The sequence below is a fragment of the Oncorhynchus tshawytscha genome, linkage group LG25, assembly GCF_018296145.1.
Source record: "Oncorhynchus tshawytscha isolate Ot180627B linkage group LG25, Otsh_v2.0, whole genome shotgun sequence".
Taxonomy (NCBI): domain Eukaryota; kingdom Metazoa; phylum Chordata; class Actinopteri; order Salmoniformes; family Salmonidae; genus Oncorhynchus; species Oncorhynchus tshawytscha.
The window spans coordinates 27531005-27555623 of record NC_056453.1 but is presented as its reverse complement, the minus strand read 5'-3'; the positions used below and the strand labels follow the sequence as shown (position 1 = coordinate 27555623).

At 41.6% G+C, this 24619-nt stretch overlaps 4 protein-coding genes and 1 long non-coding RNA gene across 9 annotated transcripts in view; 3 read left to right on the top strand and 2 right to left on the bottom strand.

Moving 5' to 3' along the window:
• Positions 1–11589, top strand: part of desi2 (desumoylating isopeptidase 2) — a 46459-nt gene extending 34870 nt beyond the window's left edge. Inside the window, exons 4-5 of the mRNA XM_024388180.2 lie at positions 7215–7356; positions 10578–11589. Of these exons, the coding sequence (XP_024243948.1) occupies positions 7215–7356; positions 10578–10838 (403 nt within the window). The 3' untranslated portion in view covers positions 10839–11589. The remainder of the gene's footprint in view (positions 1–7214; positions 7357–10577) is intronic.
• Positions 708–5839, bottom strand: LOC112224562. 3 transcript variants are annotated; one of them, XR_002949467.2, is made up of 4 exons: positions 5235–5839; positions 1408–2060; positions 954–1125; positions 708–845 (listed from the first exon to the last, which is right to left on the bottom strand). It is a non-coding gene; the product is annotated as an uncharacterized LOC112224562 (long non-coding RNA). The 3 variants fall into 3 exon arrangements; XR_006079951.1 differs by having other exon boundaries at positions 1954–2060; XR_006079952.1 differs by lacking the exon at positions 5235–5839 and having other exon boundaries at positions 1954–2422.
• A 4772-nt stretch (positions 11590–16361) lies between the features above and the next one.
• si:ch211-132e22.4 (ovarian cancer G-protein coupled receptor 1) lies at positions 16362–19241 on the top strand. 2 transcript variants are annotated; one of them, XM_024388179.2, is made up of 2 exons: positions 16362–17000; positions 17527–19241. In XM_024388179.2, exon 2 carries the CDS (start codon positions 17616–17618, stop codon positions 18468–18470), a length of 855 nt encoding a protein of 284 aa, XP_024243947.1. In that variant the 5' UTR covers positions 16362–17000; positions 17527–17615; the 3' UTR covers positions 18471–19241. The 2 variants fall into 2 exon arrangements, with proteins under 2 accessions (XP_024243947.1, XP_024243946.1); XM_024388178.2 differs by having other exon boundaries at positions 17522–19241.
• Positions 19242–19312: 71 nt separating this feature from the next.
• On the bottom strand, positions 19313–20959 carry lhb (luteinizing hormone subunit beta). 2 transcript variants are annotated; one of them, XM_024388177.2, is made up of 4 exons: positions 20874–20959; positions 20263–20399; positions 19942–20137; positions 19313–19741 (listed from the first exon to the last, which is right to left on the bottom strand). In XM_024388177.2, the coding sequence occupies exons 3-4, from the start codon at positions 20122–20124 to the stop codon at positions 19496–19498; spliced, it is 429 nt and encodes a 142-aa protein (XP_024243945.2). In that variant the 5' UTR covers positions 20125–20137; positions 20263–20399; positions 20874–20959; the 3' UTR covers positions 19313–19495. The 2 variants fall into 2 exon arrangements, with proteins under 2 accessions (XP_024243945.2, XP_024243944.2); XM_024388176.2 differs by having other exon boundaries at positions 19942–20125.
• LOC112224556 (cytochrome c oxidase assembly protein COX20, mitochondrial) lies at positions 20958–24541 on the top strand. The gene is made up of 4 exons (XM_024388175.2): positions 20958–21116; positions 21491–21605; positions 23566–23629; positions 24136–24541. The coding sequence occupies exons 1-4, from the start codon at positions 21087–21089 to the stop codon at positions 24281–24283; spliced, it is 357 nt and encodes a 118-aa protein (XP_024243943.1). The 5' UTR covers positions 20958–21086; the 3' UTR covers positions 24284–24541.
• Positions 24542–24619: the final 78 nt, after the last annotated feature.

The following is a 24619-nucleotide window of genomic DNA, read 5'->3' as shown; positions in this document are numbered from 1 at the left end:
CTATTTTGAAAACTCCCTGTTCCATAGCCTCCCTTTGCTGGATTTAAAGGGCTATGAACCATAATCTTTTTCCTATCGCTTCCTCAAGGTGTCAACAGTCTTCAGACATAGTTTCAGGCTTTTATTTTGAAAAATGAGCCAGAACGATAACATTGCGTCAAGTGGTCACACAAGTTTTGCTCGCGCAACAGAATTTGGATAGGTATTGCTTTTCCCTCTCCTACTGTGAAAGACGTTTGCGGTTGATATATTATCGATTATATATTTTTAAAACAACCCGAGGATTGATTATAAAAAAACGTTTGACATGTTTCTGTGGACATTATGGAAACTATTTGGAATTTCCGTCTATGTTGTTGTGACCGCTCTTTCCTGTGGATTTCTGAACATAACGCAACAAACAAACTGAGGTATTTTGGATATAAAAATCATCTTTATGGAACAAACGGAACATTTGTTGTGTAACTGGGAGTCTCGTGAGTGAAGATCATCAAAGGTAAACGATTATTTTTGATTGCTTTTCTGATTTTCGTGATCAAGCTTTCTGATGCTAAGTATACGTTATGTTATGCTATCGATAAAATTACACAAACGCTTGGATTGCTTTCGCTGAAAAGCATCATTTCAAAATGTGGATTAACAAAAGGCTAAGCTGTGTTTTTCTATATTGCACTTGTGATTTCATGAATATAAATATTTATAGTAATATTTACTGTATGTAGCGCTATGCTATTCAGCGGTTGTTGATGACACTTATCCCGATAGGGGGATTGCAGCCATAACAAGTTAAGAGTGGGTGAGGTGGCAATGACGTGACTGGCTTCCTCTCTCATATCAAAACATACCTGCAGACGAGAGACAAATGGGTAGAGAGAGCATGATTAAGCCTTGTTTTTTTTTATTCTAACACAGTCAGTCATCATAATCATCAGGAAGTGAAATGCAAAACTGACCTTGGATCATTAACTCCGGGACTACTACATCTCTGTATTTCAATGTAAAGCATCTCTTTAATAATACTTCCTTGTTGACCCGACCAAGTGACCTCCCACCTATGATTGTGTTGTGCCCTCTGTGTCAGCCAGTTCAGATGCGGGATGGGTTTACCAACACAGCTGATATAACCTAGAGGATTTAGGGAGAAGGGGATGAAGTGAAGGGGAGAGAGAGACTGTTATTGTGTGTGGTCTAACTTGGTGTCCACACTAAGTGGTTACAGAGTACTTTATGCTGAAAAACAGAGACATGAGGACAAACAGGAGATGTCATTATTAGACATAAATACCACTTAAAGTTTGATGATGACTTGATCATTTGAATCAGCTGTGTAGTGCTAAGGCAAAAACAAATGTGCACAGGTGTTTGGAGCATTCCGATATATCACAGCTGTTGAGGTGTCAGGTTCACCTTAAAGGGTGATTATTCCAACTCTCTGAAAAGGTAGGAACACATATCCCACACAGAACAGGTGGATAGAATTCGACAGGTCAAGGTATCCTTCCTCCAAACTGCAGTAAGTTGTAGTACTGACATGTCACAGCACTCCAAACATCTCTCCATTAGTGTTCCACTCAAATCTCCGTGGTCCTGTGGTCTTCCTACATGAATAGTGAATGCTGAGGTGGGTCCGAGGTTATAGAAATGCAAGTTGTGTGTGGCTCTGAGGTGTCTGCATCACATGCATTCCATAACCTCTATCGGAGTAAACCTGAAACGTTTAAATATAGAGGGCTATGTCTCACCACTTGGTTATTGCAAGGCTAACCCCCAGGGAAATCATGACTTGGCAGCAACAGACAGTCCAATGAAAAATGTCTGAGTGTTTATGTGGTGTAAATCTGTAATTTAGCAGCATCTTTAAAAAAAAAAAATATGAATGCATGTGAGACAGGTTCCATGTACAACAAGACAGGCAGAGAGGAAGAGAAAAAGAACACAAAACAGTTTAACTACCTCTGGTTACGGACACTTTTGGCAGCAATAAAGCTTCCACGGCCTGTTCCTCGGACAGTGAACATCTGGCAATATCTACATTTTCGACCCCTTGATCAGCTCGCACTCTGAAAGTAAAGAAAAAAGGTTATTTTTTTTTGTAGATATGAACACAATAACAGATATGACCATTCAATCTAAAGCAGCAGATGTCATTTTCAGAATACATCAATACAGCACAGAAAGCTTAACACCAGACTGGTAATTGTGGTTGTTTACCAGGTGATGGGAAATATGCAATATGTATACAAAATGATATACTTCTTTGAAAATCCATCTATACCGCCAAAGATGACAATGTATCTTGAAAAAGAGCATTGGAATTAAAAGTGATGTGTTTAACCTATTAACCTGCTTCATTATTTACAGTTTAAGTCGGAAGTTTATATACACTTAGGTTGGAGTCATTAAAACTCGTTTTTCAAACACTCCACAAATTTCCAGTTAACCTCTCTGGGATATGTGGGACACTAGCGTCCCACCTGGCCAAACGCCAGGGGAAATGCAGAGCGCCAACCACTAGCCTAACCACTAGGCTACCCTGCCGCCCCTTTGATGAGCTTCTTTTGTTGGCACTCCAATATGTCCCATAAACATCACAAATTATCCTTTTGTTCGATTAATTCCGTTGATATAGATCCAAAATGTCCATTTATTTGGCACGTTTGATCCAGAAAAACACCGGTTCCAACTTGCGCAACGTGACTACAAAATATCTCAAAGTTACCTGTAAACTTTGCCAAAACATTTCAAACTACTTTTCTAACAGTACACTACAAGTGACCATCGTTCTGAACAGTGCTACTTCTTCCTTACACAAAGGAATAACCTCAACCAATTTCAAAAGACTGGTGACATCCAGTGGAAGCGGTAGGAACTGCAAGAAGGTCCCTTAGAAATCTGGATTCCCAATGAAAACCCATCGCCTGCTAAATCAGTCCTGCTGTACTCACAGACATGATTCACACAGTTTTAGAAACTTGAGTGTTTTCTGTCCAAATCTACTAATAATATGCATATCCTATCTTCTGGGGATGAGTAGCAGGCAGTTGAATTTGGGCATGCATTTCATCCGGACGTGAAAGTACTGCCTGCCCCCTGTTAACAAACTATAGTTTTGGCAAGTTGGTTAGGACATCTACTTTGTGCATGACACAAGTAATTTTTCCAACCATTCATTAGACAGATAATTTCACTTATAATTCACTGTGTCACAATTCCAGTGGGTCAGAAGTTTACATACAATAAGTTGACTATGCCTTTAAATTCCAGAAAATGAGGTAATGTCTTTACAAGCTTCTAATAGTCTAATTGACATCATTTGAGTCAATTGGAGGTGTACCTGTGGACTTATTTACAAGGCCTACCTTCAAACTCAGTGCCTCTTTGCTTGACACCATGGGAAAATCAAAAGAAATCAGCCAAGTTGTAGACCTCCAAGTCTGGTTCATCCTTGGATGCAATTTCCAAACGCCTGAAGGTACCACGTTCATCTGTACAACCAATAGTACGCAAGTATAAACACCATGGGACCATGCAGCTGTCATACCGCTCAGGAAGGAGATGTGTTCTGTCTCCTAGAGATGAGCGTATTTTAGTGCGAATAGTGCAAATCAATCCCAGAACAACAGCAAAGGACCTTGTGAAGATGCTGGAGGAAACGGGTACAAAAGTATCTATATCCTATATCAACATAACCTGAAAGGCCGTCAGCAAGGCAGAAGCCACTGCTCCAAAACTGCCATAAAAAGCCAGACTACGGTTTGTAACTGCACATGGGGACAAATATTGTACTTTTTGGAGAAGTGTTCTCTGATCTGATGAAACAAAAATATAACTTTTTGGCCATAATGACAATAGTTATGTTTGGAGGAAAAAGGGGGAGGCTTGCAAGCCGAAGAACACCATCCCAACCGTGAAACACGGGGGTGGCAGCATGATGTTGTGGGGGTGCTTTGCTGCAGGATGTACTGGTGCACTTCACAAAATAGATGGCATCATGAGGACGGAAAATTATTTGGATATATTGAAGCAACATCTCAAGACAGTCAGGAAGTTAAAGCTTGGTCGCAAATGGGTCTTCCAAATGGACAATGACCCTAAGCATACTTCCAAATCTGTGGCAAAATGGCTTTAGGACAACAATGTCAAGGTATTAGAGTGGCCATCACAAACCCCTGACCTCAATCCCATAGCAAATTTGTGGGCAGAACTGAAAAAGCGTGTGTGAGCAAGGAGGCCTACAAACCTGACTCCGTTACACCAGCTCTGTCAGGATGAATGGTCCAAAATTCACCTAACTTATTGTGGGAAGCTTGTGGAAGGCTATCTGAAACATTTGACCCAAATTAGACAATTTAAAGGCAATTCTACCATTCTAATTGAGTGAATATAAACTTCTGACCCTCTGGGAATGTGATGAAAGAAATAAAAGATGAAATAAATAATTCTCTCTACTATTATTCTGACATTTCACATTCTTAAAATAAAGTGGTGATCTTAACTGACCTAAGACAGGGAATTTCTACTAGGATTAAATGTCATGAATTGTGAAAAACAGAGTTTAAATGTATTTGGTTAAGGTGTATGTAAACTTCTCACTTCAACTGTATGTATCACCAACTCCAAGTTCATACATCATTGAAAATGTGTCTCTGAATAAGTAAGAATAAAAAAGTAAAATTAACTTCTTAGATTTGGTGACATTATACATCTTAGTACCTTATCAATTTATGATTTGTATCAATATGGATGAGAGACTGGGGAGCATGAACAGAGTATTTTTGCAATGCAACGAAGTGGGATCATTCTGGCAATGATACCTGCACCATCTACACGCTGCAAAGACTCCCTAACCCTTCTCCATTGTACACGATGGCCCATTGCTCTGAGACTTCCTTTGACCATTCTAAAGCCTGCATGGGGTATCCTCGCCTTCATGGCCCTGACTTTCTGGTCGAACTCTTCATCTGACACATCAGAATAGCAATCCCTGATAGACATATTGTGTTCTTTCATCCTTCCGTAAAAAAAGCTACCTGTTACTCTGTCATGAAATATGATTCTATATCGTCTATGAAATAAATAGGACATGGCCTGCTTATGAGTTGCCATGAAAGAATGTTAGATTAATTCATCTGAAAACGGCGAGAACAGGCGTTCATAGGTAAATGCTTTTGGTTAACTTGAGAATAGTAATTGCATGATTTATCATTCTACGGTATGTACGTTACGATACGTACCGACACTGAATCATAGGAGATATGTGAAAGTTGGATGGAGGACTGCCCAGTGTTGGTTACCTGAGATGCCATCATCTCACAGTCCTTTGTAGAGGTCCGCTATGACTTCCTTTGAATTGGAAAAAGTTGCTTTCAGAACAGTTATTGTCAAAGGTTTTGCTCTCGACAAAAAGACACATGTAGCTCCATAGCACATAACAATTTGCCTGTGAATAACCAGACAGTCATACAAACTTGCTCTGCAGAATTCTTGACGCACAACCGAAGGTGCTTCCATATCCTGCCAGCACGCCCACAGAATGACATGTGGAAGAGGGTGAGGAACGAGATGGGAGTAACAACAGTTTGTTGCAAGTTGGGGAGGGGAGCTAATAGCTGAACAATGGACTATTAAACCTTTTACTAAAGAATAGTCTAATAGCCGAGCTAGGTGTGAAATCCACCTATCACAGACCAGATTTGCCCTAACGACCAAGAGATAGCTTGCTACTCAATGTAATACAGTAATGACTTTTCAAATAAGTTACCTTACACGTTATGTTGGCTGACAATTTGTTAGCTACGCTGTCGTTACGAACCACATAGCATATCATTAAAGCAGTATGTACCGGTATGTTAGCTAGCTACCAAACGTTAGTAATTATACATCAAACTTGCCAGTATATGGGGGCCTCCCGGGTGGCGCAACGGTCTCTGTGCCACCAGAGACTCTGGGTTCAAGCCCCGGCTCTGTCGCTTGGGAGAGACTAAGGTCGAGAGCCAAGCCTACTCCCGACCGTCACATTGTACAGCGCCATATTTGGACACACCTACTCATTCCAGGATTTTTCTTAATTTTTACTATTTTCTACATTGTAGAATAATAGTGAAGACATCAACACTATGAAATAACACCTATGGAATCAGTTAAGAACACATTCTTATTGACAAGGACAGCCTACTCCTTCCTCTCTGTCGGGGAATTTAAACCCGGGGAATTTAAACTCGGTTGGCTGGAGAGCTTTGTATGCATCACTGTGTGGAGTGAAGGTCTAGAGTTTTTTTTTCTTTTTTTTTTTTCTGGTTGCCCATGTGACAGTTAAGCAGCCCCATGGCACCACATGGCACTCTGCTACTGATGCCAATGAGTAGAACATGTTCTAAGTAAACTTTGTGTGTTTGTGTATCTGCAATAGGAGGATACTACTGGGAGAGACTATAAACACCATAGTAATGTTGGTTGAATGATGCAATTGTTTTGGCGTTCTACTTAAAAATAAAATAAACTTGCAGTATCTACAATATAATAATTTCCAGGGGTTGCCTTACTATTGTCACGCCCTCTCACATAATGCCTCCAGCATGGATTTCTAGGTCTCTTTTCCTTAACTTACCTTTATCTATATAGCTCTATGTGCACTACTTATTTGTATATAATGTATGTGAACTCCTGTATGTATTCTGTCTCTAAATGTTGTCCTTCAAGAACAGAACCATATCACCAAGTACAATTCAGAGTGTGTAAATGTCCTTGGTGAATTAAGTTGATTCTGATCTTCAGATGATGGTGGTTGTTGAGTGATGAGGCTGCTCCTGTCTTAGTACAGAATGCTCCAAAGATACTATAGTGGCTAACACTGTGGTCCCCTTCTCCCCCATGGCTCATTTTGGTTAGGCTGAGTCACTCCTGTGAAGATGAAGAGCTTAATCTATAATTGAAGTGAACTCTGCCTGTGTAGTCATTGTGCAGATGGTTGTGTAGATTCCATGCATACAGTAGCATTTTTTATCTAAAAGATGACAAGGGGTAGATTATGAAGTCTTAGGCAACATTTTACATCCGCAAAACTGCCCTTTGAGCTCGGCAAAAAATCTTGAATACTCACAATAAGTAGGAAGTAGGAATTATAATTTCTCATGGTAAAACATTTTCTTCTATGATGAAAAAATGTGCTTAGAAGTGACCTTCTCTCTCTGTGTTGATCCTGTTCCTGGAATCAGAGAGGCCATTGTTCTGGGCAGCACAGACTTCACAGAGGAGGATGTGGAGCGCATCATGGAGGAGCTGGGGAAAGAGTACAAGGGAAACGCCTACCACCTCATGCACAAGAACTGTAACCACTTCTCCTCAGCCCTGTCGGAGGTAAGGGACGCTCTGAACATACCCACTCTCTCTCGCTCCCTCTCTCTCACCCACTCACGTACATATATTATTTATGCCCAAGCTCTCCTTAAGGAAAGACAAAGGCCTATATCCCTGCGTTGTCCAGGGTGCGTCACAGGGCTGGGCTAGAACATTCTAGGTCAGGGTGCCTGGATGTAGTGCCACTTTGCCCTGACGTTGAACCTGCCAGGTCCAGCCTAGCACAGTCTCACAAAGAGAAGAGAAGGAGAATCCCCCACCTCCCACAGGACAGACGACAAATATCTCAACCTGTGTTAGTTCAGTGCATTGAGTAGAAGCCAAGCAATATGAGTTTAAAAGTACAGTGTTAGAGCAGATTGGTGGAGCGGGTGAATAATGAGTATGATTACACCCAGCATCTGTGTTGCAGACCGGGATTAGAGAGCTCTGCTACAAGCCCAGACACACTGCCCCAGCTGCCAGGCCTGTCATACACCATTGACAGAAACTCCTCCTGACTCATACACCTACATATGCAAATACAACACACACCTACTAGCAAACACAGACACACTCATTCTCACACACATGCATGCTCACACAATGCATAGGTTCAGGTTACCCCTGGAGATGGGGGCTCTTCCCTTCTCTGGGCTTTGGTCTCATGCTTACTAAATTAACATCCTCCTTGGAAGAGATATTAAGATTACCATAACATTTGCTCTGCGGTGTTTTACAATGTGACTGTTTGAATAGAATTTCTTGCATAGTTAAATGTTTTTTTTCTTTTTTCTCTACTGTATTATTGACTATGTTATGTTTATTCCATGTGTAACTCTGTTGTTGTATATGTCGAATTGCTATGCTTTATCTTGGCCAGGTCGCAGTTGCAAATGAGAACTTGTTCTCAACTAGCCTACCTGGTTAAATAAAGGTGGGGGGAAAAAAGAAAAAGATTTCCTCTGAGAACCCAGTGTAATCGACCCAAATTGTTCTGAGAGAGGAAGTTAGGCTAATTGTCCATTCTTACCGAGCATTCTGCCTTCTCCCATCATTTATACCCCTTGGTCTTGTTGATTCCCATCTTTATAATGAAACACTGCACTAATACAGTGGATATTCACTTCTGTGGTGGTTCCTGTCTATTAGGGGCCATCTTGAGCTGTGAAGTATGTGTGAGTGTGTGTGTCCTGGGGACGGTGAAGAGGGAGGTGACTAATACTCCAGATAGTCTTTGATGTCTCTGACACTGATAATGTCTCTGCATTTGAAAGGCAAATGAAGTGGGCCTGATGACACTCTGGATAAGAACATATTTACAGTGAAACCAGCTCCTCCCTCCTCCTGAAGTGTTGAAACACTCATTTACCTCATTGTCTTGTTAACACTTCTACAACCACACACACGTCTAGTATGACAATGTATGGCTATATTGTGTAGACTGAGTCAGAGCGTTGTTTCTAGTCATTTACGATCCCCCCCCCCAAAAAATAAAAAATAATCTGTGTTTAATGTAAGCAAATCATTATTCAAGATGATATACATACTATGCATAGCCTAGATATGTACTCTTGTTGTAGAGTCCTCTCCCTATTGGATGATATAATTGTTCAGGAATAGAATGGGAATGTCCTCCCCGGTCTGCCTCAGGCATACAGCGCTTCTCTCCCTTCCTTGTTGTAGAGTCCTCTCCCTATTGGATGATATAATTGTTCAGGAATAGAATGGGAATGTCCTCCCCGGTCTGCCTCAGGCATACAGCGCTTCTCTCCCTTCCTTGTTGTAGAGTCCTCTCCCTATTGGATGATATAATTGTTCAGGAATAGAATGGGAATGTCCTCCCCGGTCTGCCTCAGGCATACAGCGCTTCTCTCCCTTCCTTGTTGTGTGGGAAGTATCTGTTTGACAGTTTCATTTTCTGCCAGCCTGATTTGCTCCTGGGATTGTGCACGTTTGCGCCGCAGTGAAGGAATCTGTGAGAGAGAACTTGGAATGGGATTAGCTCTGCAAAGTCCACCACAGATCCCTATCTCTATGTGTGACAGTTATTTATTTCAGACCTGTATGGTTTCTGTACTGAAATCCTACATCCAGAACGGCAGCCTGTAATTGTCTTTTTCTCTGTGGTCTATTTTAGGTGATATTTTGCAAAAATGAAGATACTGTATGGGAGAACACAGTATTCCTACTGAAACGGATTACTCAACCGTGGAGAATCAGTCCACTGATTGGTGGCCTAGTTCTCATGGGAAGCCTATATAGACATATGTATGTCTGCCTACATCAAGCCTCATGAGCAATGTCTTGCCTTTTCATGTGAAATGTAGGCAAAGACTAACAACCTCACAATCACATTGTGCAGTTGAGAACATGAATGTCACTGCTCGCAAGGATGTTAACCCATGCACAATTGAAGCCCATCATAGCAGGCTTGTTTGTGGCATTAAGGCTATTTTATAGCTCCATCCCATCAGACCTCCAGAATGTGGCAGTGGAAATGATTCTCCTCCTTCTCTTCTCTGCCTCAGGGCTGCTGCTGTTATCACACGTGGCTAGTTTTTCACAGCCAGAGGCTTTTCCCATCCAAGACTGGGTTTTTCCAAAATGGAATAATTCAATTTGACGTCAGGAAGACTAAAGATAAAATCTACAGTTAATACCGCTTTGAAAGAAAGGGCCATTTGTGTTTCTCTGCATTTACTGGGTCAGTTGTTTGGTGTTCGCTTTGGACCACATGGCTTGAAAAGATTGGTTTTAATGGTTGCACTATTTTCACAGGAGAAATATTTTTATTCTGATGTGAGAAATTCTAAGTATGTCATAGGTGTTAGAGAAGTGATAGGGGACAGATAACAATTCAACACAGATGTCTTTGTCAGAGTCTTGAACAGAAGTAAACTCTTCCATTCACTCGGGTGATAAAAGGAATGGTCCTGGCTAGTGTCCATTAATGAAGGCATTACATTGTAATGATGTCCGTACTTAGCAAGACGATACAGACACACTATTTTCACATTGAAATAGCACCCAGTCCATCAGATGAATAAGGGTCCAATTGAATACAGTCTAGTGCAGTTCATTCTAATACCTCAATGACCATTAGCTCTATCCTGCTTAGCAGGGCCAAATGCCTTAATGCTACAGTGTCATCAGATCCATTTCCAGTAAGGCCTAGCACTCTAGTATCAGTGCTGCATGTCTCACTGTTCCACTCTGCACTCTTCCTGTCTGTCCATCAGATCCTGTGTGGCAGGGAGATTCCACGCTGGGTGAACCGGCTGGCCTACTTCAGCTCCTGTGTGCCCTTCCTGCAGAGCTGCCTTCCCAAGGAATGGCTGACCCCGGCCGCCCTGCAGTCCAGTGTCAGCCAGGAGCTCCAGGGGGAGCTGGAGGAAGCAGAGGACGCCTCCGCCTCTCTGAGCTCCATGCCTTCCCCCTCCCTCTCCTCTCCTTCTCCCTCCAGGCTGCCCAGAGTTCCCCGACATCAGCCACGCCGATAGGACTAGTCTCAGGGTTCACCATCGCCTTCAGTGACGGGCTCCAGCAGGGCCCCCCCACATGGACAGGCTTACTGTACTGTACACCACTCTGCCAATAGACACTACCCCAAACCCAACCCACCCCTACCCACCACCCCTGCCTACTGCGCTCCTGATGAGACTTGCCATCCACCAGCTGCATTGAAGCCCCGCCTACACTGCCTTGACTGGCAGACTTGAGGTAATGGCTACAGGCTCAGAGTACGGTTGTTTTACACATAGAAAAACAACATTCAGATCATGTTTTGTCATTTCTTCATTTTCTTGGCCTTTATTTTATATACTCAGGACTCTGAAAAATATTTTATATGTTTTGCTTCTTTTGCTTTTCTGACACTTTTGTCATCACTCTATATAGCATTTTTAATCCTCTTTTGTTTACAACCTGTTTGTGTGTGTATGTTTTGAGTGTGTTTTACGATTACCGAGAAGCTACCACCTGGGCCAAACTCCTCCACACTTTTCTTACAACACACACAGCTGATGTCTACCCCCGTGGCAGCTGTGCCTGAAGATTTTTACTGTACCTGCTCGTTGAGCTCTGCACTGTTTCTCTATAGTTGACCTGTTTCTCTCTTTGTAAAGCAGCGGACTCCTTCTTAACCTAGAATATCTAACTTACTTTAGATGTTTTCCACTGTTTTTAGAGTCTTCTGTGTAACTGAAAATATTTGTATCCCATTTTAAAGTTATTAAAGAAAAATATATGACAGATTGTTTTAATGAGTTATAAACTAAAGCTGTTCTCCCTACTGAGTGTGGTGCTGATGTCAGTATAGCTTAATTCCATTTCTAATAGCCAGGAGGGAGTCAGCCTATTTGTATGCTGACTCCCTCCTCCTCCATCTGGGCTGCTGCTGTTGCACTTGACTGCAATAACATCTCTGTGACGGAAATCTGATTGGCCTCCATTGTTTGGGATTGTACTTGGCACGTACCTATGGCTATTGAACAACACTCAACTTGTATTAACATGAGTTTTCCTGTTGAAGTAGCAGTTGTTGCCCAAACAGGATATTTTCCCACAGTATATGAAGGCTCCAGACTGATTAATGTTAGCAAAGAGAATCTGTAGATTTCCCACCATTCATGACTCCAAAAAAAAACTAGATTCAAGTTTACTGTATTTTCTCTCAAGATGATAAATGTTCTGTGAAACTGACCTACCTGCTCAGGATGTGCTACCTCAATGGGGATTTTCATGGAACTTTGTCAGATGTAGAAGTTCTGGAAAAGTGAGCTGTCCTTCATAACTCAAAAGCCATAGAGCTAACTACTGAATGTAATCCTTAATATTTACTCACTGTGCCTTTTTGTCGCTAGATACGCAATCCTGTTAGCCAGAATTTCCATTTGGAATGAGATAGCTTAGATTGTCAGACCACCAGGTCCTTGAGCGGTTGCTGGCAGTGTCAACTGTTCTCATTCAGATCTCTGTGTTGACATGTTTTCACCAGCCAAGGCACCAAAGGACAAAGTCCCCGAGATCTACTCTGTGGTGGTGACGTGAGTGTCACACTGCAGATATAGCTGTCGTGATGGCCTTTTCCTCTGGAAGTCTTGTTTCTGTTACACCTCTGAGGTGTGATGACCCCTAGTGGCGTAGTGAACACATTGCTCTGTGGAGTTTAAATGAAAAATATGTCCATGAACAGTGCTCTCTGTGTAGCATCAGTTTATTGAATGATGAGGATGAATTAATTGAAATTGATCTATCAAAGTCAAACAACCATTTTAAAATTATTCCTAAGCACCATTGTAACAGGAGAGGGCGATTATTGACAGAATTGAGGAATTCTGAATTTGAATTGATTTATTGTCCGTGCTAAAGGCGTGTCTCAGTGACCGTCTCTGACAGAGTAACCACAGTCTGTGTCTCTGGCTGCCGGCTCAGCTTTTTACAGCAAAGCAAGGACTCCACTACCTCTCTGGGGCCCTTAGTCATGAAGATGTAGAGGAACGGGTCCACTAGAGGATTCAGATACAGCAACAGATTGGCAATCAGCCCTAAGTAGCATACTTCCTCCTTCAACGACTCGAGCAGAATGTTCAGAATGAAGGGAAGAAACAGCACAGTATAATTGGTTAGGATTGCCGCCAATACAACCACAGACCTTTTCTTCTCCGCTGTAGAAGTTGACCTGAAACATAGCAACGCTCTCCATGAGTCGAGGAAGAAAAACAACAGAAAAGGGAAGGGAGTGAGAAGGGCCACTGCAAACCAGAACAAGTATTTAAACAAGGCGAGGGCCAGAACAGCGGAGGGCGCTCCCCACATAGCCAGGGAGATGATGAAGGACTGTTTAAGCTTGCTGCAGCAGCTGTAGCACTGGGGGTTCGTCACCAGCAGGTGTCGCTCTTGTGCAATGCAAACCATAAAAGTTATGTTGGATATGATGCCAAAATAAAAGATCAGGGTAGCAGTGTCAGCCGATAGGATACTCCCAGTAGCAGCCTGTGGTCTTCCAATGAAACTGAAAATGTCTGAAACAAGAAGGCTGATGACATGGACAGGAACAGGGTTTGGACCCTTGACCAGGTTCTTCATTGTGTAAAGGGCCAATCCAATGGCAGGTAGCCCAACGGCAAAGGTTATCCAGCCAATGACCTCAGCAACACGGTCAAAAGTAGTGTCAGTGTTGTTTGTGTTGTTGTTAACAGACCCTATATTCATATCTTTATCCATGGCGTTCTGGTCATTTGAGCTGGTTTATGATATGTTTTTGTGGTGTTTAGTTGCATTAACCGGTATAGTCATTTTGTGACAGTGTCCTCTCATCTTTCACACACTAGAATGACAGCAACAGGAAGAATGTATTAAATACCTTTAGAAGGAGTATGTGTACAACATTTTAAATATCACATTTGTTTAGTCTGTCAGTGACAGCCTATAGTACATTCTAGGCTACAAACAGCACATAGGCATTCTCCCAAAATCACTTCTATGTCACTCTACTTGTCCTCTTTAATAAGACCATGCTCTAACTAGCTACTGTTGCTTAAAGGCTACTCGCATAGTTCCGTCCCGTGTTCATGGAAATTTTACATTTAAAATGTTTCCTGAATTCCATTCATCCCCATAGCATTTAGATCATTTGGTACTGCCTCCCCTTGCCAAAAATAGACAGAGATAATCCATGGCCTTACCTGAAGTAGCTTTGGAGAGAACCGCATGGAAAGAGCGTTGTGAGTTCCTCCTCAGTGTGTTTTACCTTGCTGTTGATGGGTGAACGTCAATTACTGTACCTGGATGATCCCCACAGTAGATGGTGCGTCTGGTACCTGGATGATCCCCACAGTAGATGGTGCGTCTGGTTCCTGGATGATCCCCACAGTAGATGATGCGTCTGGTACCTGGATGATCCCCACAGTAGATGGTGCGTCTGGTACCTGGATGATCCCCACAGTAGATGGTGCGTCTGGTACCTGGATGATCCCCACAGTAGATGGTGCGTCTGGTACCTGGATGATCCCCACAGTAGATGGTGCGTCTGGTACCAGGTCCGTGCTATGAATTGGATTGATTTGCTTTTGGCTTTTTTATATAAATGTTTTATTGGTGCTGAATAGCATAGTCACTTATCTTCCTAGAACTGCTAGATAAGCGGTTTCACAGAAGCTATACAGACTCACATTTCCCTAAGTTCCAGTTGAGCTATGCTGATGGTATTGAAAAGAGTCAATTTGCATTTTGTACTTTCCTCAGTCTATAAGCCAGGGCCTAGTTCCTCCTAACAGACACTGATGTCATTTAAACACATTCCTGGAACATATCAATGAATCTTAAAGAAGCTCAGTCATCCTAACCAACAACACTTAAGAGTGGTTGAACTCATGAACTTCCCTGTCAAAGAACTACAGTACCAGTCAGAAGTTTGGACACACCTACTCATTCAAGGGGGTTTCTTTCTTTCTTTTTTTCTACATTGTAGAATAATAGTGATGACATCAGAACTATGAAATAACACACATGGAATCATGTAGTAACCAAAACATCAAACTAAAAAAGTTTTAAACATCAAAATATATTTTAGATTGTAGATTCTTCAAAGTAGCCACCCTTTGCCTTGACAGCTTTGCACACTTGGCATTTTCTCAACCAGCTTCACCTGGAATGCTTTTCCAACAGTCTTGAAGGAGTTCCCACATATGCTGAGCACTTGTTGGCTGTTTATCCTTCACTCTGTGGTCCAAGTCATCCCAAACTAGGTTGAGGTCTGGTGATTGTGGAGGCCAGGTCATCTGATGCAGCACTCCATCACTCTCTTTGGTCAAATAGCCTTTACACAGCCTGGAGATGTGTTGGGTCATTGTCCTGTTGAAAAACAAATGATTGTCCCACTAAGCACAAACCAGATGGTATGGCGTATCTCTGTAGAATATGGTAGCCATGAATTTAAAATAAATCAGACAGTGTCACCAGCAAAGCACCATCACACCACCTCCATGATTCACGGTGGGAACCACACATGCGGAGATCATCCGTTCACCTACTGCGTCTCACAAAGACACAGCGTTTGGAACCAAGAATCATTGTCCTGTTGAAAAACAAATGATAGTGGGACTAAGCGCAAACTAGGTGGGATGGTGTATTGCTGCAGAATGCTGTGGTAGCCATGCTGGTTAAGTGTGCCTTGAATTCTAAATTAATTTCAGACACTGTCACCAGCAAAGCACCCCCACACCTACATGCTTCATCGTGGGATCCACACACGCAGAGATCATCTGTTCACCTACTCAGCGTCTCACAAAGACATGGGGGGTTGGAACCAAAAATCTCATATTTGGACTCATCAGACTAAAGGACAGATTTCCACTGGTCTATTGTCCATTGCTCGTGTTTCTTGGCCCAAGCAGGACTCTTCTTATTATTGGTGTCATTCATTGGTGGTTTCTTTGCAGAAATTCGACCATGAAGGCCTGACACTAAAGCATGTATTTGGGCTGGTAACTAATGAACTTACTCTCTGCAGCACAGGTAACTCTGGGTCTTCCTTTCCTGTGGCGGTCCTCATGAGAGCCAGTTTCATCATAGCTTTAAAAGTTCTTGAAATTTTCTGACCTTCACGTCTTGAAATGGTGACTGTCGTTTTTCTTTGCTTATTTGAGCTGTTCTGGACATCTTGGTATTTAACCAAATTGGGCTATCTTCTGTATAACACCCCTACCTTGTGACAACACAACTGATTGGTTCAAACGCATTAAGAAGGATAGAAATTCCACAAATTAACTTTTTAACAAGGCACACTTGAATTGAAATTCATTCCAGGTGACTACCTCATGAAGCTGGTTGAGAGAATGCCAAGAGTGTGCAAAGCTGTCATCAAGGCAAAGGGTGGCTACTTTGAAGAATCTCAAATATAAAATATTTATTTCCAACGTTTTTTGTTGTTGGTTACTACATGATTCTATATGTGTTCTTTCATAGTTTTGATGTCATCCATATTATTCTACAATGTAGAAAATAGTAAAAATGAAGAAAAACCCCTGAATGAGTAGGTGTGTCCAAACTTTTGACTGGTTCTGTATGTAACCCCACAATTTCAACATTAGTGACAAGGAAGACATTTTTCTGAAGTATTTGCACAATATTTTGTTTGTTGCATTTGTGTGTGGTGGAGGACTGCTGTCACGTTTCATCATTGTCTCAACATATTGGTTTTAAGTCTGATGGACCTAAACATTGTGACTGACCTATAAAAGTATGGTGGATTATCACTAGTAAGTTTGTTTTATTCTCCAGTAGCTGCCTGTACCACAGCACATCAAGTCTGTGAATATAAAACTAACAGCTTCTTCACCCAAAATGGTGTATGCATATTATAAGATGTGTGAATGAAGTGTATGATGTTACACGTCAGATGTAATATTCCTGTTGTCATTCTGAAATACATTGAAGTAGAAACTTCGTGTGGAATGGATTAGGTCCGGGATCTTTTAACCACTGTTAGTAATGTCATATGATCTCCCTGGCCAATAAGAAATCGAAGACTGACAAATGCTATAGTAACACAAATTGTGCAATGACTTTTGACATCCTGGAGTGGTGGACTTCCCGTCTCACAGTATTTAAGGCTCAGACGTACATGCTGTATGGTCACTGGGTGTGCACCGTGAGTATCTGTGAGTATCTGTGCTGTAAAAAATATTTAAAAAAATGACTAGACTATTTTTTTGCATGTTTCTAACTGTAGATCCCACATGGTTGCTAAAGGGTTATTTGAACTTTTCTTGTGCTACACATGTTAAACACTGAAATGCGCAGTGATGATTTAGTTATTCTTATTTTTTTCTATTATATGATATTCATAAAAATGTAGTAATGGCTCAATTGATGAGTTAATTGCATAAAAAAGAGACGTTTAAGGTATCCTTTTACACAATGTAAGAATTTACACATTTACACAATGTAAGAATGTTAATATCTATAGACATTGCACTTTGACAGGTCTATTTGTATTACATGTTCAGTTTTACTAAAAATACGCAGAACATAGAACTATTGAGCATACTTCCTGTTTCTTTAGAAGGGAAATGCTTTTAGATTTAGAGTAAAGATTCATAATGCAGCTCAAAACTATACCTATTTTAAAGAATCATGACCGGGATCTTAGATGTTATAGCTATTTCACTTTTTTTCTTAGTGTAGGCACAGCAGGAAAATATTAAGGACCTTGAACTTGGAATCTGAAGAACCCTGCCATTCACTAGTTCCTGCAACAACAAGCAGCATCAAGGATGGAAGCAAGCCTCTGCAATATTTCGGACAACATCACATCAAATAGGAGCCTCATTGAAACCGTTGTACAGTGGACAACATTCTCCATTGGTTTTCCTCTGATCTGTCTGTCAATTTATGCCATGTACTTCCTGATCAGAGCTGATCACATCGCTCCAGTCTATGTTATCAACCTTCTTATTGCAGATCTCATTCAGATTTGCATGAGGCCATTCATACTGTCTGGTACCTGGCAATTTATAGTCATGTTGATTGAATTCTTTGGTGTTAGTGCAAGCATTGGTTTCATGGTATGTGTTGCTCTCGAGAGATATCTTGTGATTGCATTTCCTCTCTGGTACCGTTTTCGCCGTAACATCAAATACTCGCTCATAATGTCCTCCATTATCTGGCTTTTTCCTTTCATCCAAATCTCCATGTTTTACCTCGCACCGACTATTGAGATTTCACTTATTTTGTTTGCAGTTAACCTCCTCATACCCTTTCCACTGCTTGTATTCTTCCTAGTGGGCACGTTGAAAGCTCTGTCCGTCTCAATCTCTGTGCCAGCTGTCGAAAAGAGACGGATTATTGGTACCCTGGCCCTTGTGCTGGGCAATTACACAGTCCTGTTCCTACCCCTCATCATACAATATCTGATATCAGGGGTAACATGCCAACACAATGTGGAGATTGGGACCATCTTTGAGAGATTCAGCCCCCTTGTGGATCCTCTACTCTATGTGTTCATGAGAAAGGGAGCTAAGGACACTCTGGCCTTCCCCTGCTTCGACAAGCTCATGGGTGACGAGGAGCAGAGTCAGGTCACCAACACTATGACCATGACTGATAGTGGAGTAGAAGGCTCCAGGTAGGACAGATCCAGGATAATGGACTGTATCTGTAATATTCACTATGTATAACTCCTATCAACTATTTGTTAAAATTATCGGATTGAAACGTTGTCAAAAAAGCGGTGAATTGGGAGCTTTAACAGTGTGAACATACCTTGTTCTTTTCTTTGTTAAAATTATACCATACGGGCCTCCTGAGTGGCGCAGTGGTCTAAGGCACTGCATTGCAGTGCTTTAGGCGTCACTACAGACCCGGGTTTGATTCCAGACTGTGCCATAACCGGCCGTGACCGGGAGTCGCAAGGGGTGGCACACAATTGTCCCAGCATTGTCCGGTTTAGGAGACGGTTTGGCCAGGGGGGATTTACTTGGCTCATCACGCTCTAGCGACTCCGTGTGGTGGCCCGGGCGCCTGCACGCTGACTTCAGTTGCCAGTGAATGGTGTTTCCTCCGACACATTGGTGCAGCTGGCTTCCGGGTTAAACGGAGGATGCATGACTCGACCTTTGCTGCAACTCCCCAACGGGCTCGAGAGGGGCAATGAGACTAGATCGCAATTGGATATCACGAAATTGGGGAGGAAAAAGGGGGTTAAAAATTAAATAAACCTACTTTACTTTTATTGTTGTTAAAATGTGAAGAGTACATGCCTTTTCAATATACAATGCATAACATACTGTATTGTACACAGCCCTATTCTGCATTGCACTATCTTTGTTGGGCTTGTATTGCAGCTTTTCAGAAAAATATGGACTCCTTTCCTTCAATAAATTGATAATGTGGATATTTGAGATTGCTCTTTCTCCTCTATTGTTCCCATTCTCTCCTGGAGTCCCTCTTAAAAGAGGACACCTGAAAGTGGTCAGAGTTGGAGCCAGTTTATTCAGATCCCAAAATGAGTACAAGTACATTCACATACAACCTACAAGCCCATGTCTGTAGTACCTATGAAGTTTGAGTTCACCATACATTGGGCCTACATGTCATTACATGGGCGGGTGTAATATAACATGTCATTACATAGGCAGGCATGTTGGCTGACATGTCACCACATGTCACCATCCGTTAGTACTCTTTGGGTAATGCAGAAGTCTGGCTGCAGGCTCTCGATGGTACAGTCAGAAGTGTCCATGTTACAGAGGCTGCAGTCACAGCTCAGAGCCACAGGGTAGGTGACATGAGGGTCCACCCACGGGGGACAGTCAGGTAGGCGGATCATTTCATAGCGGACGTCCCGGTAGGTGCACACATGCTGGTACACGGTGGAAAATGGGCTCTTGAAAACCGGCTCCTGGTAAATAAATACACAGGAGGAAAGGTAAATGTAGATCAATGTTTTTTGTTTTCATGCATAAGGGGTGTTTCTAGTATTTGATACGCAATTATGAAGAACACATTGACAATTAAAGGAAGTTATGGCCTTCTAAATAAGATGACACTAACCACTGTATAGTACATTCAGATGATACTAAACCACTGTATACATTGTACCTTGGTGACACAGTGGCCACTGCAGATAGGGGTTTGAATGACTAAGCACGTTGGGCAGCCTTCCTTCTCCAGAGACACAGTCTGGTTGATGGGCTGACAGGGCTGCATGAGAGACCCCTCAATGGGTTCCAGGAGAATGCACAGAAACAGGGAGATCAAGGTGCCTACATGAAGACCTAACATCCTGAAAGAGAGCCTAAGTGAAAACATGATTTTCTCTGGCATTAGAAATGGTACAGTGTAAATTGCTTATTATTTGCCAATTGTTGTAATAACTAGATATAACAATAAGAGAAGTCTGATCAATATAGATAGGTTTACCTGAAGGACTCAAAGGGTTCAGCAGGCAGCAGAAAGTTGTGTCTTGATGGGCAGTGTGTTTGGGCATTTATACAGTGGAGGAGGCTAGTATTCAGGGTTGGATGCTCTGCTCATGATTTCTCCCCCTTCACAACAACCTTGAATAGAATCCCATGTTGGTAACAGAATGGATTACTTTGACACAATGACTTCCTCCTGACCTCTACTTTGCACAGTTTAGACTTCTGCATGTGGATGATGACATTGCATCAAAATATTAATTCATTCGACACCCTAATCCCTCAAGAGTTGATGGCTTTATAGGGTCAGATTGACATAATTGTCATAGAGTTAGATCCCTGCTGTACACAGGAAGGACGTGTTTTGATGTTAATGCTGCACATGTTATCAAGGTCCAAGCAAGTACATTTTGTTGAGATATAATTTCATTGACAGGATTAACCCTATTAATCACACACTTGTTCATTGGTACAACGGGTAGTCATTTGAGTTATTCTGTGAATAGCCCACTGTTGGATACTGCTCAAGGTTTTGGTAAATCATGCTGTATCAGTTTGAAAGAATTGACATGTAAAAAAGTCAATATATCAAATACATTTTTGAAAGCATACCTTATTTTTCAATAAATAATCTGTGTCAGCAATACTTGGAGAAAGACTTCCCGGAACACAAAAGCTTTTGACCACTGTTTCCTTTTATGAACTCGTGGGTTAATTTCTAACGAACCTGCTAGTGCGCATGCTCAGTGTACAGTGTGATTACGAAAGTAAATACAGGCGATGCTGAAGGTAAATTCCTCATAACAGGGTCAATCTAATGCCATAATGGCCGGTGAAGAGGAGAGTGACAAAAAGGTGAGTGTCCTAGACAATGTCATTCAGAAAACATTGTCTGTGACAATGCTAACTTAGCTAGCAGCAACTCATTTGTTGAAGGTCAAGAGTATTATTGGTGGTGATGTCGCTACAGTAGTTGTCTAGTTTGCTTAAGTAGGTAGCTAGCTAGCTAACGGTAGTGTGCTATAGCTGAGTATGTGTTTCTTCATTAAATTTTGAACTAACGTTAGCTACCCCTCTTTCGTGTCTGCTAGCTAACAGTATGAATGTAATATCATGTGATGCTTGATACAAGATACAAGTAATCACGGTTTATATCTCAGTAATTCTCTGTTTATTCTCTGTGTAGTTTCATTTCCCATAATGTGTTTCATATACGGTATGCCATTTAGGGTTTCAAGGTGCTGGGTATTCTGGACGTTCAAAACACACCTTGTGCCAGAGAGGCTCTTCTACATGGATCTGGGGGATCCCTGGCTGCTGGCCTTTTGCACTTTTTGGCCACAAGTGAGTTTGATTTCCCTGCAGATTCACTGGCATACATCAATGATTTGTTTGTTTGAGTGTAATCTCAGAACCCATAACCTAATCTCGTTCCAGATACATGTAACTCTGTCTTGAGCGATTTGTTTGGGTGAAATCTAATCTAATGTCCATTAATATGAGCATAGTAAGAATATATTACTTCTGTCATAGGTTTCTCCATAGATTATATTGACAAGATAGCCGGGTGACTGCTCTAACAATGGAAGTTGCCTTGTGCATCCACATACAGTACCAGTCAAAAGTTTGGACACACCTACTCATTCAAGGTTTTTAATTATTTTCTTTTTTTTTTAACTATTTTCTACATTTCAGAATAATAGTAAAGCCATCAACTATGAAAGAACAAATATGGAATCATGTAGTAACCAGAAAAGTGTTAAACAATTTAAACATGTCTTCAAAGTAGCCACCCTTTGCCTTGATGACAGCTCTGCACACTCTTGGCATTCTCTCAACCAGCTTCAGGAGGTAGTCACCTGGAATGCATTTCAATTAACAGGTGTGCCTTGTCAAAGTTAATTGGTGGAATTTCTTTCCTTTTTAATGTGTTTGAGCCAATCAGTTGTGTTGTGACAAAGTAGGGTTGGTATACAGAAGATAGCCCTATTTGGTAAAACACCAAGTCCATATTATGGCAAGAACAACTCAAATAATCAAAGAGAAATTACAGTCCATCATTACTTTAAGACATGAATGTCAGTCAAGAACTGAAGAGTGCAGTCGCAAAAACCATCAAGCTCTATGATGAAACTGGCTCTCATGAGGATCACCACAGGAATGGAAGACCCAGAGTTACTTCTGCTGCACAGGATAAGTTCATTAGAGTTAACTGCACCTCAGATTGCAGCCCAAATAAATGCTTCACAGAGTTCAAGTGGCAGACGCATCTAAACATCAACTGTTCAGAGGAGACTGTGTGAATCAGGCCTTCGTGGTCAAATTGCTGCAAAGAAACCACTACTAAAGGACACCAATAAGAAGAAGACTTCCTTGTGCCAAAGAAACATGAGCAATGGACATTAGACTGGTGGAAATCTGTCCTTTGGTCTGATGAGTCCAAATATGAGATTTTTGGTTCCAACACCCCATGTCTTTGTGAGACGCTGAGTAGGTGAACGGATGATCTCTGCGTGTGTAGATCCCACGATGAAGCATGTAGGTGTGATGGTGTGGGGGTGCTTTGCTGGTGACAGTGTCTGAAATGTATTTAGAATTCAAGGCACACTTAACCAGCATGGCTACCACAGCATTCTGCAGCAATACACCATCCGACATGGTTTGCGCTTAGTCCCACTATCATTTGTTTTTCAACAGGACAATGACCCAACACACCTCCAGGCTGTGTAAGGGCTATTTGACCAAGAAGGAGAGTGATAGAGTGCTGCATCAGATGACCTGGCCTCCACAATCACCCGACCTCAACCTAATTGAGATGGGATGAGTTGGACCGCAGATGAGGGAAAAGCAGCCAACCAAGTGCTCAGCATATGTGGAAACTACTTCAAGACTGTTGGAAAAGCATTCCAGGTGAAGCTGGTTGAGTAAAATGCCAAGAGTGTGCAAAGCTGTTATCAAGCTATTTGAAGAATGTAAAATATAGTTATTTTGGTTATTACGTGATTCTATATGTGTTATTTCATAGTTTTGATGTCTTCACTATTATGCTACAATGTAGAAAATAGTAAAATAAAGAAAAAACCTTGAATGAGTAGGTGTGTCCACACTTTTGTTATTATGAAACTTATTTTCAATCAAACAAGCCTCATGTAATTCAACACTCTCATAGACCTCCAAACAAAAAAGGGCTTATCTCACAAGGACAGATTTTCGGCAGAGTAAATCCTCTCCTTCAGCTCTTCCTCTATTGCTTCTCACAGTATTTCTCCATTTCTTACACATGCCTTTAATTTGTCATTCACAGGTCGAGTGAAGCGGTCCTTTGACATAGGTTTTGCAGGATTCATGCTTACCACACTGGGATCATGGTAGGCTTTGAAGTCAGTGTTGATTTATAAGCTTAGCCTACTTGTTGGCTAGTTGATGTCCATTAAAAGTGAGAATCCTTATTTGCTTCATCCATTTTTGGACTTACAAATTAATGAAATAGACCCACTGATTCTTGAAATATAAGATTGTTTTAGTCCAATGTTTGTAAACAATGTATAGCCTCAACATGGTTAAAACTATACTTTTGCTGTCCTTTCATCCATTGCTCTGTCTGTGAATTTGAGAGTGGTTACTTTTCTCCAGGCCCATCCCTCAGCTTTTTACCAAAACACAGGCGGGGTGACCACTTTATTATTGTCTCATTTTAGAATATTTATTCAGCATATTCATGAGACGTTCTCATCTATTTGTGTAGTACTACAACCCCTATGCAGCCAATTTAGCCTATACCCCAAGGCAGCCAATACAGCCTACACCCCTATGCAGGTCCCTATGTATTAACCAGCCCTTTACACTGATGGTCTATTTCTGCTGGCGCTCTCAGGTTCTACTGTAGAATTACCAATGCCAAGCTCCGTATGCAGCAAAGGTTGATCCAAGATGGCATCAAGAACAAGGTCATGTATGAAGGCACGAGTTTGGACACCGTCAGTAAACCAAAAGAGCAGGAGCCTTGCCCTTCATGTCCTTGAGATTATTACATGTTCCCGTTGTCAAATCATTGATTCTTTCACACACCCTTGACTGCAGTTCACAATGGCCACAGCCTTTAAATGTTCTTCTATTTATCGGTCTTATTGGATCATGTCAGGCATGGTTTGTCTGACAGATTTGTTATTTCTATGTAAAATATTCTGTAACAAGTGTTGTTTTTGTGCACAATGGTAGATCTATTCATAATTATTTAAGAGATGATTGGTTGTGCGCTGAATAAATATTGATTGACTTTCTGTACAGTGTTGTGCCTTTTGGTAGGCCATCATTGTAAACTAGAATGTCTTCTTAACTGACTTACCTAGTTAAATAAA

Excerpts from the sequence above, each read along its gene's own strand:
- si:ch211-132e22.4 (XM_024388179.2), top strand. The coding sequence starts at position 17,616 with ATGGAAGCAAGCCTCTGCAATATTTCGGACAACATCACATCAAATAGG.
- lhb (XM_024388177.2), bottom strand. The coding sequence starts at position 20,124 with ATGTTAGGTCTTCATGTAGGCACCTTGATCTCCCTGTTTCTGTGCATT. Across the intron at positions 19,742-19,941 it reads GTGGCCACTGTGTCACCAAG|GAGCCGGTTTTCAAGAGCCC; the intron begins GTACAATGTATA and ends TTTATTTACCAG.
- LOC112224556 (XM_024388175.2), top strand. The coding sequence starts at position 21,087 with ATGGCCGGTGAAGAGGAGAGTGACAAAAAG. Across the intron at positions 21,606-23,565 it reads TTTGCACTTTTTGGCCACAA|GTCGAGTGAAGCGGTCCTTT; the intron begins GTGAGTTTGATT and ends TGTCATTCACAG. Across the intron at positions 23,630-24,135 it reads CTTACCACACTGGGATCATG|GTTCTACTGTAGAATTACCA; the intron begins GTAGGCTTTGAA and ends TGGCGCTCTCAG.